The sequence below is a fragment of the Diaphorina citri genome, unplaced genomic scaffold (genome assembly GCF_000475195.1).
Source record: "Diaphorina citri unplaced genomic scaffold, Diaci psyllid genome assembly version 1.1 scaffold734, whole genome shotgun sequence".
NCBI lineage: Eukaryota > Metazoa > Arthropoda > Insecta > Hemiptera > Psyllidae > Diaphorina > Diaphorina citri.
In genome coordinates, this window is record NW_007378167.1 from 32,735 (window position 1) to 51,421 (window position 18,687).

An 18,687-nucleotide genomic window follows, 5' to 3' on the forward strand; every position below is an offset into this window, starting at 1 on the left:
TGTCTTGAAAATTATCATTCACATTGTCTGGTAAGGGCCACAAGTTGTTTAATACACTCTTATTTTGATATTCCCACATTATATAATGTGGGAAATCGTGCTAAACAAATGTAATACCTGTAGGTATCCTTTTATTGAATCCCGAAACCGAAGAGAGAAGAAGGATGGGATAGGAGAAAGCCAGCCGCTCCCAGAACGAACCTTCTCCGTTTAGGATCAAGTTCGTCTCGAGCGGGAATCAAACCCGCAACTAAGCTTTTACGAGGTAGGCGTGCTATCTTCTAAAATCTAAGCCATCTAGTCTGGCGGCTCTAAAATCTAACATCATTACGAATGGAGCAGTTGCAAATGAGTAAAAATTATAAATAAATGGTCGATTCCTATGTAAAAAGTTGGGAAAAATCCAAATGTGAGGTCAAATAATTTTCTTATTATATGGTTAAAACTGAGGTTATATAGGTTAACTAAGGAGTCAAAAGAGTTTGACAGTACTAATTAAACTTGTTGTTTTTCTTTGTTTTACACTTTCAGATAACTTCAAATATGCCCACGAACAACAGTACGGGGAAAAATTCTCCCACGGTAAGAACTGTCTTTTTTTCTTACTTTAAGTAGAATAGGACCCAAATACCATTAAATTTATTGTATTGGCATGTTGATGGAGGACTCTGTAACTTTGTGAATTTCCATTTATATATTATTTATTTATTTACACGCTAAGCAGCAAGGCCATGTGTGATATATTTTTGAATCAAGGGAAGTAACCTTGTGAATCAGTTATTGTATTGGATCAGTGAAAATTCCACGTTTTGGAAAATCCCTGTTGTGCACCACTGAGGTTGGTTAGTTGGTTATATTATTTGGAAAGATTTTTCTGGAAATCAAATGTGTTTTATTTTCCTCTCTCTGTATTTCAGGTTCAGGAAGACTACCCTGCATTCCCAGCATATAGGCAAGACGAAGACTATAGTAGTAATACTCCGTACGTAGGTAAGTGAAACCCTCTCTGTGTCAGGTCTACCGGATAGTGTGTGTGCTCATCAGGTATCAGATGGACCTGTCGTCAGGTCTACCTGATTGTGAGTGGCTGGCCTTACGTTTGAAATGGTTAGTCCAGCGGTCGTAACGCTCTTGCTTCTCATGTAGCTGTCAAATGTGACAAGGATGCGACAAAACGGTTAGAGATATTGTAAAAGTTAGGGTAAAAGAACACTCAAATAAGCATCATTCAATAGGACAAGGAAAGTCGTGTGAGTAGCCTTGTTTTGTGTTTTGTCCATAACCACCTAAATTTTCCGTCATGTGTCGAACATTTTTGACAAATGATACCAAAATCTGGCAAACTGTTCGAGAGGTTGCCCGAAGATATATAGGTACACACACACTAGAAAAGATTTTTTGTTTTTTTGTCAAGTTAAAACTTGGAACTCACTTGTTCCTTGTTTTCAGTCCCGCAAGATATCCCGGTTCCTGGTGTCCCCTGTGGTGGTGGGGGACAATGTGAAGGCGCCGGACGAGGAGAAAGACAAGGACGAGGAGATACAGGACGACGCGAGTGAGACAAGGACAGAGGATAGCGACCACAGTAAACTGTCCCAGCAGAACTCGGTTGATAATATGTGAGTGTTTATCTGTTTCACCCATTAACGCCTAGTTTAACATTGGCTGACAAAAATTGGTTATTGCTTACTATGCAGGAGGTTCTGGGTTCAATACCCCCCCCCCCCCAAAATTACCATTTAGTTCATGTGATGTGTAAAAAGCTGTGTCTAAAATCGAGAGAAAGGTAACTCGATTTTTTACCGAGAAGAAGAATATGATAGTTCCTGGACAAACTAAATCTTTAATCCGTCTGCCTCGTTAGCTTGTAGCGCGTCTGTCTTCTAAGCGCTAGGTCCCGCCTGCGATTCCCGCCTGGGGCAAACCTTGTTCTAACCAGTTGTTCGTTCTCGGAACGGCTGGCTTTCTCTTATCCCGTTCTCTCTTCGATTTCGGGACAAAAGCCTGTTACAGTTCCCTCTATGGAACCTCTTCAAAAGATAAAGATTAATCGGGCCAAGTTCTAAAGAAACAAACTTTTAATATTACGGACGTTTAACGTAACGTTTTGTAATTTAGTCAAGGTCCTTTTAACTATTCTAAACTTTGTTTAGTTTGAGATAATGGTCAAGTACAATATCATACATATTTCTGGACATGGTCTTCACTTGACTGGAGTGGATTATGGACTGTCCCCTATCTAATAGACGTTAAAAAACAAGACTATAGATAAAAGGACAGACGAGTTGATATATTTCGACCACTACTATGGCCCATGGCCATCTTCAGAACAACTAAATAAAAAAAATAATAAAAAAAAAATATTTAGTTGTTCTGAAGATGGCCATAGTAGTGGTCGAAATATATCAACTCGTCTGTCCTTTTATCTATAGTCTTGTTTTTTAACGTCTATTAGATAGGGGACAGTCCATAATCCACTCCAGTCAAGTGAAGACCATGTCCAGAAATATGTATTCCAAACTTATGTAGTTTCAAGACACAGCCTTTTACACACGCAACCCATTTTGCCATCCCCGTTAGACCTCGTATGAGACCCAGTTCTGTTCTGTGTGTGGTAGACAGTTCTCCCCTCTCTTCCTATCGTATTTTGGAGTTTGGTTTTTTGATGTTTAGATAGTTTTGTGTGTCTTTTTTACATTACGTCCACATTTCCAATTTCCCCCATACTCGTTTTGCTTTGTATATCAACAGCCATTTTCTTTTTCATCTCGTGTTATTTTTCTCATTTTTTGTGTGTGTGAAAGAGGTGTGCGGTCTTTATTTATTTTTTGTATCAATTTTTTTTTTGTCTTTTTTTTCAATGAGTCTGTGACTTGGAACTTCGTTTACTCCCTCATTTTGTATGTACACTTTACTTTCTATTTTTTGTTGTAAATAATGTTCTTTTTTTTGTATAGGTACAAGGTTATAGTCATTTTTGTTTTTGTATGAATTGAAGGCCTTAGGACTGCAATCACTACTTTCATATTTAATGAAAAAAAAAAAAAAAAAAAAATCTGCTCCATGACTTTGAAACATCACCCTAGTAAGCGCAACTGTTCTATTTCAAAACAATCGTACCCAGGATTAAGGGCCTATGTTCATAGCAAAAATAAGATGAGCCGTTCTTCCTGGAAACAAATTACTTCAATTCGAATGTGCCTAATTCCTATTGGCTGATTCCAGGGTACGATGTCCCCTCAGAGTACGGTTCACTCTTCATGTTCTACATCGGGAATACCGAGTGCAGCCGAAGTTGTGCGAGATGAGCCCTTCTTCATGGAAACAAATTACTTCAATTCGAATGTGCCTAATTCCTATTGGTTGATTCCAGGGTACGATGTCCCCTCAGAGTACGGTTCACTCTTCATGTTCTACATCGGGAATACCGAGTGCAGCCGAAGTTGTGCGAGGAATACCGACCGAGGACGAAGCCAACAGTGGTCTCATAAGTGTCACTCGAGGTAAGGGTTAATTTTTTACAATTGTACATAGATATCACAGCTTTTCTTATATTAAAATCACGCCTTCAACCTCTACCAGCTGTACATTTGCTTCGAAATCCTAATAAGTTTGTAAAATAAGTGAAGGGTCCTCCAATTTATTTAATTTGCCAGAGCTGCAAATTTGCCAGACCTTTCTGAATTATTTTTGTTTGCAAAATCAATGGGTGATGGGTTACTCCCAAGTTTTTAAATGTGGGGCTTTTTTTTTCAGATCACAATGAGATTTTTCATTTCATATTTGTATTTCAAGCGAAAGATCCGATTTCTTGCTCCATTTTCTTTTCTCTGCAGATCACAATGAGATTTTTCATTTCATATTTGTATTTCAAGCGAAAGATCCGATTTCTTGCTCCATTTTCTTTTCTCTGGTTACTCCCAAGTTTTTAAATGTGGGGCTTTTTTTCAGATCATAATGAGATTTTTCATTTCATATTTGTATTTCAAGCGAAAGATCCGATTTCTTGCTCCATTTTCTTTTCTCTGACCTATGCTTTTGGCTTTCAATGTTCAATTTCTTCTTGATTTCATTTCTTTCTATTGAAACTCCTACACAACTTGGCAGTACTTCATTCACTATCGATAAAATAGATGAAATTTTCATTTTCTGAAAAGCCATTGGCTGAGTGCAGACCGATGTATCACTAAAGTTAAACAACGTCTTGCTTTGAACGTTACCACTTACTATTGCAAGTGGTAATGTTTTTAAAAAGAGTTGCCTTCTTTATGGGGAAAAGATGGTGAATGTCTCTTTCTGCTAAAGTACACACAAAGAGGTATTCTACATCATATTCACATTCTTACCATTCATCATGTATTAAGGTGTAGGTATATTGATGTTGTGTTTTGCTTCCCTTCACACATTGTAAAGCCAAACCGAATACAGTTCTAAGTTTTCATTGATATTGTTTGTCCTACACCATCACTATGACTTTCACACCAAACACTGTGTCATGTCCGTTGTCCGTGTTATCATTATAAATATGATTTGCCCCCATTATCCCCCCCCCCCCCCACCACCGTATTCTACAAATCATATTCTTACCATTCATCATGTAAATTGATAGGTATATTGATGTTGTGTTTTGCTTCTCTTCACACATTGCAAAGCCAAACCGAATAGAGTTCCAAGTTTCCATATTGTTTGTCCTACTCTATCACTATGAGTTTCACACCAAACACTCTGTGTCATGTCCGTTGTCCGTGTTATCATTATAAATATGATTTGCCCCCATTATTCCCCCACTGTATTATAATGATTAGTATTGGGTTTCATTTACTCGCCACTTGCCACACGCGCCGCAATGATTATAATGTGTTCCGTGTGATATCCCTCCCACTAGAATTACAATCTCCCTCCCCAACACCACGCCGCCCCCCTCACCAAACGACGCAAGAGTAGTGTCACTGCCTCTTACAAGCGTCTACAGCAGCAACTCCAGAAGCAAACATCAGACAACGCTGCCAAGTGTGGCGCTCGCAAGGAGAAAACCAGACGCTCTGGTATAGATCTCGTCAAACAAACGCCGCCAGAGCCTACCACCCTAGCCCCTCTCACCCGCTGGTCCAGTGATAATAATCTCATACAGGAGCAACCCAAAGTGAAAACCCCAAGGAAAATAAGTCTGAACATCGCGTCCGTCCTACAACGCTCTACTAGTCATGAACCCAAAGATCTGCTCAAAGCAAAGCTGAAGCATGTTACCAGTCCGCTGATCTACCTCCCGGACAATGTCTATCATACGATACACCATGAACCCTCCCGATACAGACGGAGGATACCCGGAGCTTCGTGTCCCTCTCCAGGAATTTCTGTTTTATCTTTTTTCACGCCAAATTATGTGAATATTTGTGAGCAAAGAGCTAACATAGATGGAGTTTTTATTTGAGTAGGTTTTGTTTTTACAAGGTTTTATTTGAGTGTCCCTCTAGTTACTTCTCCTCCATTCTGTCCCCTGTACCACGCACACGGAGCTGGACAGATATCTCGGAGAATATCGGCCATGAGCGTCGCCTCTCCCGACGAGATCCATTCTATACGCACTACGAGACAGCTGTCCCTCCAGTTACTTCTCCTCCATTCTGTCCCCTGTACCACGGACACGGAGCTGGACAGATATCTCGGAGAATATCGGCCATGAGCGTCGCCTCTCCCGACGAGATCCATTCTATACGCACTACGAGGCAGTGGAGGACACACCTGCTACACCTTACTACCGTCCCTATCCAGTAAGAGACCTGCAGCAGCACTTCTCCCTGCACGCACCCCCCTGGGGGACACAGGAGTACCAACGCGCCCTAGAGTACCACTCGCCCCGTGACTAACTTTTATCCTTCATTGTACTCCTAGACTTGAAATTGGGCACACTTATCTATTTTGGATATCTTCTGTTCCTTGGAATACTTATTGAATCTGTTTTCTTGGTTTTCAGAACAAGTTGTGATGAAAGCAGACTCATCTCTCGTTATTCAACCTCTGCCATCTTCCAGTAAACCTCACGTAAGTGATTTCACCCATTTATTTGCCATTATCAAAATGAGTAACTCAATATTGTCCTCACGATGCCAAGTACTAAACTATGTGTTTAAAACCTTGTTTGATTTTTATGGAAAAGTACCTAAATAATGTTAAGTTGTGTACACACATAGTCGGCCGTCGATCGACGAGGTGAATCTATGTTGTCGAAGCAGTGTGGACGGTTCCAGTCGAGATCAGTCGATGGCCGTCGACTATGTGTGGACACAGCTTTTCAAACCCCGAATTCACCATTGTTAATTTGAATATGATTCCTTTATCCAATAAAAATAATGTTTATTGTTTTCTATTAAATAATCTCATTACGTAATATTTTTTTTCCCTTTTTAAGTAAGTAATTTTCGGGAACTCCTGTTGTTAGATAGGTATTTTGTAAACTTGATATCTTCCTTGTTTTCTCTCCCTTAGGATATGACCTCCACCTCCTCCTCCAAGGATAAAGAAGACCGCAAACCCCCTGGCCGTACCCCAGACGTCACTGTGTAACTGCTAAGGTCTTAATTTAATCCTTCTCTCTCTCTCTCTCGTTCATTTCCCCTCCCTCAGTGAACGGCATAGATGAGGAGAGGAAAGGAAGGTTCAGTGTGGTCAAACATCCCAACATGTCTGCCCTGGTGACTGACGCTAATAATCAGGTAAGTGAGCCACCCTGTATTTACACTCAAACCCTATCTGTCTCTCATTTAGTAGCCCCCCCTCCATTTAGTTCATGTGATGTGTAAAAAGCTGTGTCTAAAATCGAGAGAAAGGTAACTCGATTTTTTACCGAGAAGAAGAATATGCTCGGGAAAATTTTCGTATTCAAATACACGAAAATAAATGTTTGGACAAACAAGAAGAGAATGATCAGACAAATCAAGAACATGAGATTTGTGATTGTAGAACCATAAAAAATGAAAACAGTATGAGATATTTGGGTATTCAATTTAATAAAAATATGAAATGGAATAATCAGACAATATATATAAAAAACAAGTTGAATTCAATTCTACACAAAATGCAGTATATTAAGAGAATAGTACCATTAAGAATTAAGGTAATGATTTACAAAACTCTGTGCGAATCTGTTATAAGATATGGACTTGAGACTTATGGTTATACAACCGAAACAAATTTAAAACCAATAAAATCCGCTCATAAGAAAATAATAAAAGCGACACTGTATCCTCACACAGCAAAAAATCAAAGAATGGAATTGATGAGAAAATTTCAAATACTTAATTTCGAAAATTTACATAAATACATAATGACAAGCAGTTACTATTATGAAGATATATACAGACAAATACAAGATTCATCATATAACACGAGACACAGACATTACATCATGCCCAACATTAGATACTTTCTAGTGATTTTATAGTACATATATGTTCCCCCATTTTTAACCATTTGGCCCGCATTTTCTACGGTCAATTTGGGTGGCTTTCCACTTTTTGCACGGGTTTTCTACGTCCTCTTCTAATTCCTCCCTTCTGCCAATTTCTCTTCCAGTTCATCACAGGTAGGACGGAGTCAGAAGAGTATCTGCCCCCACTTTTTGCACGGGTCTTGTTTTCTACGTCCTCTTCTAATGCCTCCCTTCTGCCAATTTCTCTTCCAGTTCATCACAGGTAGGACGGAGTCAGAAGAGTATCTGCCCCCCATCAGCACCTCTCTGCCTCCCAGTAGTAATGCCAACACGGGTGCCATCAACACCAGCCTAGTGCCCAGCAATACGAGTAACCGAGTAGCCACGGCAGACTCTTCATGTGGGAACTACGGCCTTACGGTCGTGCGTACGTACCGTAATAAATTTTCTTACTAACGGCGTGGCGGCTCTTTTACCGTACGAATGGTGTTTGTGTACTAACGCTTCTTGTTTTTGTAATTATTTTAGGGGTTTTCTTTTCAGATGCCACCCCCATTTACGCCCCTGCCCCCCCCATAGGTCCTATTTCTAAATAGAATTTTTTTTTGTCCTCTTGTGTAGAATTTCATGTCGCCCTAGAATTACTTTTTGGGGTTTCAACTACCCTACAAATTGGATTTGGGTCAACGGATTTATTTAGGCAAAATTTTACAAACGGTCTCTGCGAATTGAAATAGAATATCTTGTATCAATATTGGACTATCAAAGATAAATTTATCCTCAAATTAGTCAAGCGTGAATGCCAAAATGGTCCTTCCATGGAGATTCTCTTTTCAATTTTTTCTATTCCAAACGCCAATTTCTTACAAAGTTACAAAATTCATTCAGCTTGAATATTTCATAGGAAGTTTTATCCCTACTTTCTAGTGATTTTATAGTACATATATGTTCCCTCATTTTCAACCATTTGGCCCGCATTTTCTACGGTCAATTTGGGTGGCTTCCCACTTTTTGCACGGGTCTTGTTTTCTACGTCCTCTTCTAATGCCTCCCTTCTGCCAATTTCTCTTCCAGTTCATCACAGGTAGGACGGAGTCAGAAGAGTATCTGCCCCCCATCAGCACCTCTCTGCCTCCCAGTAGTAATGCTAACACGGGTGCCATCAACACCAGCCTAGTGCCCAGCAATACGAGTAACCGAGTAGCCACGGCAGACTCTTCATGTGAACAACTCAAACAGCTACTCAAGAGGTAAATATACAACTCAAACAACTACTCAAGAAGTAAACCCCATTTCCCCATCCGTGGCACAAGCTCTGCTTATACGGGTGGGTATACCATTTATATGAAAAATGTATGTTCTGAGTTTCTAAATAGAATTTTTTTTTGTCCTCTTGTGTAGAATTTCATGTCGCCCTAGAATTACTTTTTGGGGTTTCAACTACCCTACAAATTGGATTTGGGTCAACGGATTTATTTAGGCAAAATTTTACAAACGGTCTCTGCGAATTGAAATAGAATATCTTGTATCAATATTGGACTATCAAAGATAAATTTATCCTCAAATTAGTCAAGCGTGAATGCCAAAATGGTCCTTCCATGGAGATTCTCTTTTCAATTTTTTCTATTCCAAACGCCAATTTCTTACAAAGTTACAAAATTCATTCAGCTTGAATATTTCATAGGAAGTTTTATCCCTACTTTCTAGTGATTTTATAGTACATATATGTTCCCTCATTTTCAACCATTTGGCCCGCATTTTCTACGGTCAATTTGGGTGGCTTCCCACTTTTTGCACGGGTCTTGTTTTCTACGTCCTCTTCTAATGCCTCCCTTCTGCCAATTTCTCTTCCAGTTCATCACAGGTAGGACGGAGTCAGAAGAGTATCTGCCCCCCATCAGCACCTCTCTGCCTCCCAGTAGTAATGCCAACACGGGTGCCATCAACACCAGCCTAGTGCCCAGCAATACGAGTAACCGAGTAGCCACGGCAGACTCTTCATGTGAACAACTCAAACAACTACTCAAGAGGTAAATATACAGCTCAAATAACTACTAAGAGGTAAATATACAACTCAAACATCTACTCAAGAGGTAAATATACAACTCAAACAACTACTCAAGAAGTAAACCGTTTTGGCCTAATACCTACACAGGTTTGGGTTCAATTCCCGGCTGGGTTCGATTTTTTTTTCTTTTGAAAGGGAGGTCTTATCGTTCCGAAACCGAAGAGAGAACGGGAGGGGGGTTAGGCTAAAGTTCGCCCCGGGCGTTAATCGAAACCGCGACATGTCGAAAATGCCTATGAAGTCCATGCACCTGAGCTGATTCCTCCTCAGTCTACACGAACTTTAGCTGAAGTTTTAGACGAGGAGGATTCAGCTCTAAGTAGGTACATTGTGCTTGTGATGCAATGAAACAACTGCTACATTAAACTCCTGTGGTCTGTGTAGTAGCATACCCATCCCGTAGTATGGCTCTCATCAGATGGGCGAGAAGAAACAATACTTCCCATACAGATGCTAGGTCAACACGAGAACACCAGACAGTAATCCGTTGAAATATTTGCAATCGAAAAACGAGTATTAACTGCATACAATCGAAAAACTACCTCGGTGGTGTAGTGGTCAAGGCGCTCGCCTGGTAAACAGGAGGGCGTGGGTTCAATCCCAGCCGAGGTATGGAATACCTAAGTGATACAAAATAAACTTCAATATTATTATTATTATTATTAGAGCTAACAAAATGACTGTGTACAGCATTAAACTTGTTTGCTCTTCACAAGGATCAGGGGAAAAAGGAAATCGATTTTAGTTTTGTTAAGCTAGAATGCTTATCATTATCACAAATGTTGTTCCTACGCTACGCTAAATTGAAAGGCCAATGAAAACACTGGCTTGGTGTCCATGAAATAATCCGTTCAGGATAATGTTCGTTCTCGGAACGGCTGACTTTCGGGACGATAAGACCTAACAGTTATAGTTCCCTCTATCAAACCTCTTAAAAAAAGTTTAACCTTATTAAAGTCGTTAATGAACTTTCAATTAACCAATCACGCAATCTACACTGTAGATGTAGACCCTACAGTAAGCGGAAAGCTCTCGCGAAGAAAAGGGTTGACCTATGAGCTCTGACCCAAGTAAAAATAAGTCGCGTGTTATGTTTCACATTAAAGAACAACATTATACCGTTTTCAATTAATTTTGATTTATAATACCTAGTTACCTAGCCATCCTATTAATTCTTCTCCTGCCTAGTGTAAGTAAATCCATCCCATCCTAATATTCTCAGGCCAGCTACTCACTAGCAGGAAGACCTGACAGGTCCATCTGATCAGGTATACCTGACATCTGATGAGCACAAACACTATCAGGTAGATCTGACAGGTTTACCTGATAAGGTCCGCCTGTCAGGTCTACTTGATACCTGTTGAGCACACACAGTATCAGATAGACCTGACAGGTACGGCTTAAAAGGTCCGCACATCAGGTCTACCTGATACCTGATGAGCATACACACTCTCAGGTAGACCTGATCAGGTGTACCTGTCGTCAGGTGTACCTGTCGTCAGGTCTACCTGATAGTGAGTGGCTGGCGTTAGGATGTTATTATCCTAATTTTATTAATATGAATAGCGAAGAAAGTGAAGAAGACTTTCACGAAAATGATAAAATATGTTGAAAAGGAAATCATGTCTTCATTTGATTATCACGCGATATTATCATGGAGCTCCCTAGTTTTCCTTTTTATGATAAAAATTTATGGAAACATAAATGATACCTACAGCACTACTGACATCATTATGATGTTTGCCAAGAGACACAGCATGTAGATTAAAGATATGTTGGCATTTGATGATTTTTTTTTTTTTTTTTTTTTTTTTCTTCTGGAGTGTAATTGTTTATATTATCCTCATGGTTTATATTCATTTTATCCTCTGGAGGGCATTATTGGAGCTGGGTCCTATTTCACAAACGATTCTGCACTCGCTATGCCTCGCTTTATACTCCCCGCGTAGAAAAATCGTTTGGCAATATTTTCTGCGCTTGGAGTAAGGAGTGCGGGCTCATGCAGAGTCGTTTGTGGTCTGAATTTCTGAATGCAGTGGTCTGAATGTCTGATGATTTGGATTTGAAAAGAGCTCTGGATCTGGAGAGTTAGGTATCTGTCCAATGTTCAAAATGAAGAATCTGTTTTTAAAACATTTTCTACAATTTGGAATATTTGTTATTTTTTTTTTTTTATTATTTCATTCAACCAATATATGAATAATTATAGTCACAACCATTACATATTTGGATTAATTAATTTCTAAAAATACAATTTTACACACATTGAATCTCATTTTCTTTCACTTCTTTTCACTCTGCCATCATAAATGTTCAAATGCTTCACGATTTATTGAGCATGCGATACTTTATCGTTCACAGATACATTGACATCATATATTTGAAAGATTGCAATGCAACTAGAAATTTTCTTGACCTACTTTACAAACAGACTGTAGAATATCTTTTCATGTTCAATACACCCATTTTGCAAGCACACTGTAGATTGTCTTTCCTAGCACAAACGTCTCACAACTTTCCAGGCAGCACTTCGTTTTCATTGCATGTTAATAATTCATTGACTTACCATTTCTTTTTTCCTTTTGTGTGGGTTTACGCATTTCTCTCTCTCTCTCTTCTCTCTTTTTCCATCTCTCTCTTCTCTCTCTTTCTCTCTCTCTCTCTCTCTCTCTCTCTTTCTCCATCTCTCTCTCTTTCTCTCTTTTTCCATCTCTCTCTCTTTCTCTCTTTTTCCATCTCTCTCTCTTTCTCTCCCTCTCTCACATTCTCCTCTTCTCTGTTCTACAAAATTTCCCTCACTCTCTCTCTTTCTCCTATTATATCTTATTATGAAATGCTTCTCTCTCTCTCCCCCTTCCTTCTAAAATGTTTCTCTCCAGCTCCCCCACCCTTTTCTCTCTTCCCTCCCTCCCTCTCTCCCTCCCTCTCTCTCTCCCTCTCTGATTGGCTAAGGAAAGACTTGTGTTCTTCTCATGATTTTATTTTTATTGATATTTTATTAGAGTATCAATTAAAACAAAATAAAGTCTCATTATTATTCTTGTAGGTATTGGCAGGGTGTCCGAAAATTACGGTGAACTTCACAAGTGGAAAATTAAGGCTTTAATCGGAAGTTCACCGTAATTTTTTGTAATGCCAAAGTTTTGATATAATATTTAAGCTGTATCTTGTTGAATAACAAAACCTTCATGCTATCTCTCCATAACGCGGTCAATTCAAGGTACCCCGTTCGACTCCCCGGCATGTGAAAAAAATAGCATGTTTAGTAGACAATTACTAATCCGTCACCAAATAGTATTGGAATTTTTTCACCCCTAAGCTTCTTCAAATGTTTGAATGTTAAATTTCCTCTGAGAAATTCACAAGTTGAGTCCACACTTAGTGAATATTTTAAGGGTACCTACATTAATATTTATTAAGAAAAAATTACGTGTTATTAATTTTCTGTTTTAATGTTCTGTAAGGTATGGATATTTTTTCGTGGAATTTTTTTCCATTCCAAAGATGGGAATTTTGAATGTCCTGTGTTTTTCCCCAGGCTAAAAACAGTGAAGCATAGAGCATCGAGCAAGTAGAGGGAAGTGACGATAGAGTGAAGCGACGAATTCAAACCGCATAGAGCTGAGAGAAAAAAGCTCTATGCTCTCCACCCTGTTTTTAGCCTTTTTTTTCAATTTCGATTGGCATTTTTTTGGGACTTTTTCTTTTCATTTTCAACGAGTAGAACTTCGCTTAGTAAACATAGAAGAAGAAGAAGTTTCAAGGGAAGAACCATTTGAAATTAAACCAATAACAAGTCTTGAATTATATAATATAGTCAAAGACGGAAGAGGTACAATTGAGACGCTAACTACACTTGTGTCTTGGTCACTCTTGGCTTGGAAGAAAGATAAGTAGTCAATGCTCAGTTTATGAGTGCCTAAGTTATTGTGAAGAGTTTCTTCACTTGTTGTGGTCACCAGGGAGAGTAATTTCGGTACTTTCGCTGACGTACATTGTACATTCTGACTTCATGTTGCTCCTAATGTTTGCAGTTTAGGCCAAAAAATAAATAAATAAATAATAATATTAGATAAATATGTAAATAGATATTTTAATTTAATTGTAGCAAGTACACTTTCATGTTTTCTGATGACATCACAATAAAACTTACTAGTAAATAAAATATCACGAAAGAAAATATTCCGAAAGAAGAAAATAATATTGTTTTGTTTATTTTATTTAAGAAGTTTCCATTTATTTGTTTATTCGATACAAATCTCTCAATACACATAAAGTATTCAATAAATGGTATACCCATCCGTAAAAGCCGGAGCTTGTGTCACGGACGGAGATGTTACCTGTATTATTTTGATATTTTAATTTGAGAGACTTCAATGGACAGAAGATTGGAATATCCCTATGAGTACGCCTTTTTTACATTCTCTATCCTATAGGAAGGAAAGTAATGTAACTTTTCGATTGTCGCCTCCTTTATTCGACACAAACTTGAGAAAATTATCTACACCTTTGGTTTTTGATCAAGTACCCCCCCTGTCGAAAATTGTGAGATTTTCGAACCAACACAGATTTTTAATTTAAAATTTATTTACTTCGGCTCTTACACCAAAGCTTTGGGCATTAATATCGCACCGAAGACACAAATCAAATTTGCTCCTGAGTTTTTTCACCGACCGTTTTTCTTCACTAAAGTTTATAATCGTTTTCAAAGAATAAAAGTATTTCTATTCATAGACATTGAACATACAGAATCACACAGACGCAGTTTTCTACTTTACTATGTGAGATTGAACACATAGTTAATAGCAGACCATTAGTATATGTGAGTAATGAATTGGAATTCGATACTATTCTCACACCTAATCACTTCCTCATTATGAAGACAGGTCTCACCATTCTTCTGTTTTTAAACATCCTATCTTAACAAATTTATCTTGGTGATTTTTACCACACATCGACCGTTACGGGCAACGCCCGTCATATTCCCGGGTCATACCGGGTGGTAGCAGAGCAAATCGGGCCACAGAAATAAGTAAGTAGATCTGAAAGTTGAAAGCCGTCCATAAGTTGGTTATCACAGCGAACCTTCAAAACTTTCATTGGTCGCAGGAAAAATGAGCAAAATACCAACTTCTACCTGGACCACAATAGAATTAAAGTTATAAGTGCTTGAAGCTTGAAGTGCATGATTTGGAAAGGTTGGAGAACTTTGATCACTCTCTTTGTAAAGTTTTACATTTCGTAGTTTCAAGGGAAGCCGAAGCACTAAATTTTGTTTTATTTTTTCGCAGCTTATAAATTTTCGAATAAAAATTTTAGAACTTGGAACAATAAATTGAACTTTTCCTCCGACCTCATCCAATACATTTAATGTTTCCTCAGGTTGGAAAATTTCATTTCAGGAAAAGGATTTTTTTTTATTTCCTTATTTTCGCTTCGAACTTTTATGTTTCTGCTTTTGCATAGGTCAGCAAGTTGAACACTTTTTTCTTCTTCATATTTTGAAACAGTATCTATATTTAGCAGATTTAAACAAATTTGTATTAAACAAAAATCAGATGTGTCAAAAACATTGTACCTACTTGGTTGTTCCTTTTGAATTTATCAAAATATTTAACTGCTGTTTTGAAGATATTTATGTTTCACTGGAACTCAATGCAACGTTTTTCATTTCATGAACACCTTCAATACGATTCCCGTGTTTGTTAACCACTGCTCACCACAATATAATCTGTTATCAAAACAAACAGTAAAGTTACAAGCTCAGTAATGATGGTACTTGTTAGAAATCGTAATAAAAACAAAAATGGTTCAAGAATCAAGCCTACCTTGCCAATGAAACCGTTCTCAACACTTGAATAACCCATGACTTTGACAATCTCGTTACCATGGAAACTAATGGACATGTAATTATTTTGATATGTACTTAATTACTCCCGTCTATTACGAACGATTCTGTTGTGATTCCACAAATCCATGTTATTTCACAATGACAATAGCACTGTCAGTGTTGTTAGTAGTTCATTGCTTTATAACTGTCAATTCTGGACTCATCAGATAATATACAGTTCGTGGGTATCTACAACTGGACATCAAGAGCTTTGATTTTGTCATTAATGTCATTATCATTAATATTGTGGATAGTAGGTAGTTCTTCTATGTTCCTAGTAGGCTTGCTTCGCAGTTTTTCCCTTGTCATCTGTTACACCAATCCATCCCTGGTCAGCACTGAGCACAGTTATGAAATCAACACTCGACTTGATGATCATGACTCTGAACTGAAATCAAATAACACGGAGAAAGAGAAATTGTGATGGACCACCACAGGGGTCCTCAGGTTGACAATATTATCGACACAATGTTTGCCTTTTGTTTTGGTTGGTAATAATGTTTGAAGAAATTTAACAATGGGTGCAGCCAGCAGAGAAGTTGGCTGGCTAATTGTTTGGTTCAATATTGTTAATAGACTCTTCACTCGGTTTGATTTCTATAACTGATGGTTCTGAGCTCTCTCTTTATACCCGTACCTACTTTGGTCTTCCCCATATCTAATGTAACTTTGGAGAAAATGACTTATTGTTTGAAGTTAACTCCTCTTTTCTAAAAGGAAACTATCGCATTGGTTGAGATTAGTGCCCAAGTCTCAAACATCTTGGTCAAGACTGTCAAGAGAGATAACCCATTTGCAACTGCTCCATTGTGACGCGATTTCATATTGGTTCTCATTTCAGACAACAGATGGAGCTCGAGAAGTTACAGCAGAGGCATAGGGAAGAGATCGAGGCGCTGTGTCGTAACATAGGCATTGGCTGTGCGTTGCCCCCGCCCCCTCCTACCGTGTCCAGGCACACCCTGTATACGCTACAGTTCCCGCAGCAAGGTGAGTGACGGACCCGGTATATAATCCTTCCTTACCAGGGATTGATGGATTTTTTTTTTTATTTTTTTTTTTGTGGTTTGATAGAAGGAACTTTAACAACAGGGCTGCCTGAAAGAGACTGACAAGAAACGCCGACAGAAGGAAAAGGCTAGGAAGAAGAAGAATAAGATCGAAGGAACTGGAATGACTAAAAGTCTTATCGTCCCGAAGAGAGAAGGGAGGTAGGATAAGAGAAAGCCAGCCGTTCGGAGAACGAACATAATCTGTGTTGGATGAAATCCGCTCCGGCCGGGAATCGAACCCACGACCTATTACATCCCAGTAGAAAATGAAGATTTGGAAATTTTCCGAAAAAAAAAAAAAAAAAAAAAAAAAAAAAATAAATTTTGAAATCGGACGTACCTACTGAATAGATGGGTGTTGCCTCCACATTAATAAAATAGAAATTTTGAAATCGGACGTACCTACTGAATAGATGTGTGTTGACTCCACATTAATGTACATGTTCGTTGAATTTCAGGCGCAAGCGGCAACCAGACCATGAACGGTTCGAGTAACGGCCAGGGCAGTTTGGAAGGCTACAGCACGGCCCCTCAAAGCCCCGAGCAAACCAGGGCCGGCTCTCCGGACTGCTCAGGGGGCCTCATTTACCGCCCCACCGCCAGTGTCGTTCAGTGTGCGCCCAATGGGAACACACCGCCCCCTCTCTACTATCAACCTCCGCCCCTGCGCTTCGTGTACGATGCATTTTACCTATGTCTTGCCTTTTTGTTGGAATCTCAACCAGCCAGCAGCTCTTCACTTTTATAATCCTCACGAGGCTTAGTGTACCCCGAGAAAACCAGAACCTGCATTCAACAAAAGACTTTTGCTAAAGTAGACTTTGGAAAAAAGAGTAAAAGAGCCGAGGTTTTCTAAAACTCGGCAGTTTTGGGATGATTTCGAAAATACACCACTGAAGTCGATAGATACCCTGTATTCCTACATTGTGATTAGCCTGTACTTTCATCGAATGCATACAAAACCAATAAAGTATAAAATGCATACGAGCGGAACACACGGGGAAAATACAATCAATTAATCACGTAGGAAAACATCGACCAGAATAGAATAAATTTCGCCGTTTTCTATCAGGATAAACCCCCTGGGTAATTTATGAGGTTTTTTAAAAGCCTAGGTTTCTATTTTTAGATCAGTTTTTTTTTTTAAATATTGATACGGCAGCACCTTCCTTTGTGACATTTGAGCGAAGTGTCCTGTGCCCTAAATCACCAAAGTATGGAAAAGTATCTTACAAGTGTAATAGCCAATGAAAAAGCAGAATTTTGAATTTGGACGAATCATATTGAAATATGGAATTGTAAATACTTTTCCATACTTTGGTGATTTAGGGCACAGGACTTCAATTAAAGCCGCGATAAAGGTACTACATATGTATATTCTCTTGTTATTTCAGACCAAATATCCTGCTTTGGGCCTTCATTTTCATTAATTTCACCTGTCGAAAAGTTATTGTCTGTGAGAGAGACATTGACCCCGGCCCGTTTTATATTAGATTGTATTACCTACATAGGTATAGTTACTCGCTCATTGATTTTTATTCCTATAAGTATAAAAGAGTTTTTCCACCCTGGAAAATTTTCATTTACTCGTTTTTTAAATGATTGATCATCGCGAAATCGGAGAGAGAAGGAAGACATGATAGGAGAAAGCCAGACGTTCCGAGAATGAACGTTATTCGTTCAGGATAAAATCCGCCCCGGGCGGGAATCAAACCTGCGGCCTAGCGCTTACAAGGCAGACGCGCTACTAACTAAACTTTTCCAAGGGAAGTATTGTGCCTCTTACCCATCTGATGAAAAATTAAAATTGTTTGAAAAACTGAAAATGTCCCCAAAAGACTCCGATCTAACATGAACTGTTGCCTCACCAAGAATCACATCAGTTTGTTTTTCACGAAATTCCCCCATCGAATCCTGTACGTACATACTGTTGTCAGGGTTTCTCTATTATCATCAGAAGCATTCAGTAGCTTTTTATCCCCTACACTTGCACGTTGTTGTTTATGCGATTTCTTTCTATTCCTTCTGGCCAGATAAACATGTCGGAAGAAAAACGGCAAAGGTAACTAACTTCTAACTTTATCTCGGGGATTAAATAGAGGAAGATGAGGAGGAGAAAAGTGCATAAGTGAGAATGTAGGACAGTGGAGCGAAGAAACTAAAAGGGGAAAAAATATGTAGAGCAGAGATGAATAAAAGAAAATGAGCTCATATTATGGGAAGAGTTGAAATTAAATTTTATTCTGGT

General features: G+C 38.7%; 1 protein-coding gene and 2 long non-coding RNA genes across 3 annotated transcripts; all 3 read left to right on the forward strand.

The window, feature by feature from the left end:
• The first annotated feature begins 474 nt into the window (after positions 1 to 474).
• On the forward strand, positions 475 to 17,187 carry LOC103511629. Its single transcript, XM_008476355.2, has 7 exons — positions 475 to 582; positions 918 to 990; positions 6,625 to 6,713; positions 7,573 to 7,605; positions 9,317 to 9,459; positions 16,229 to 16,377; positions 16,898 to 17,187. Exons 1-7 carry the CDS (start codon positions 544 to 546, stop codon positions 17,185 to 17,187), a joined length of 816 nt encoding a protein of 271 aa, XP_008474577.2. The 5' UTR covers positions 475 to 543.
• On the forward strand, positions 5,271 to 5,592 carry LOC113468432. The gene is made up of 2 exons (XR_003392187.1): positions 5,271 to 5,334; positions 5,464 to 5,592. It is a non-coding gene; the product is annotated as an uncharacterized LOC113468432 (long non-coding RNA).
• LOC113468431 lies at positions 5,901 to 6,536 on the forward strand. Its single transcript, XR_003392186.1, has 2 exons — positions 5,901 to 6,042; positions 6,487 to 6,536. It is a non-coding gene; the product is annotated as an uncharacterized LOC113468431 (long non-coding RNA).
• Positions 17,188 to 18,687: the final 1,500 nt, after the last annotated feature.

Excerpts from the sequence above, each read along its gene's own strand:
- LOC103511629 (XM_008476355.2), top strand. The coding sequence starts at position 544 with ATGCCCACGAACAACAGTACGGGGAAAAATTCTCCCACG. Across the intron at positions 991-6,624 it reads TAGTAATACTCCGTACGTAG|TGAACGGCATAGATGAGGAG; the intron begins GTAAGTGAAACC and ends CCCCTCCCTCAG. Across the intron at positions 9,460-16,228 it reads CTCAAACAACTACTCAAGAG|ACAACAGATGGAGCTCGAGA; the intron begins GTAAATATACAG and ends TTCTCATTTCAG.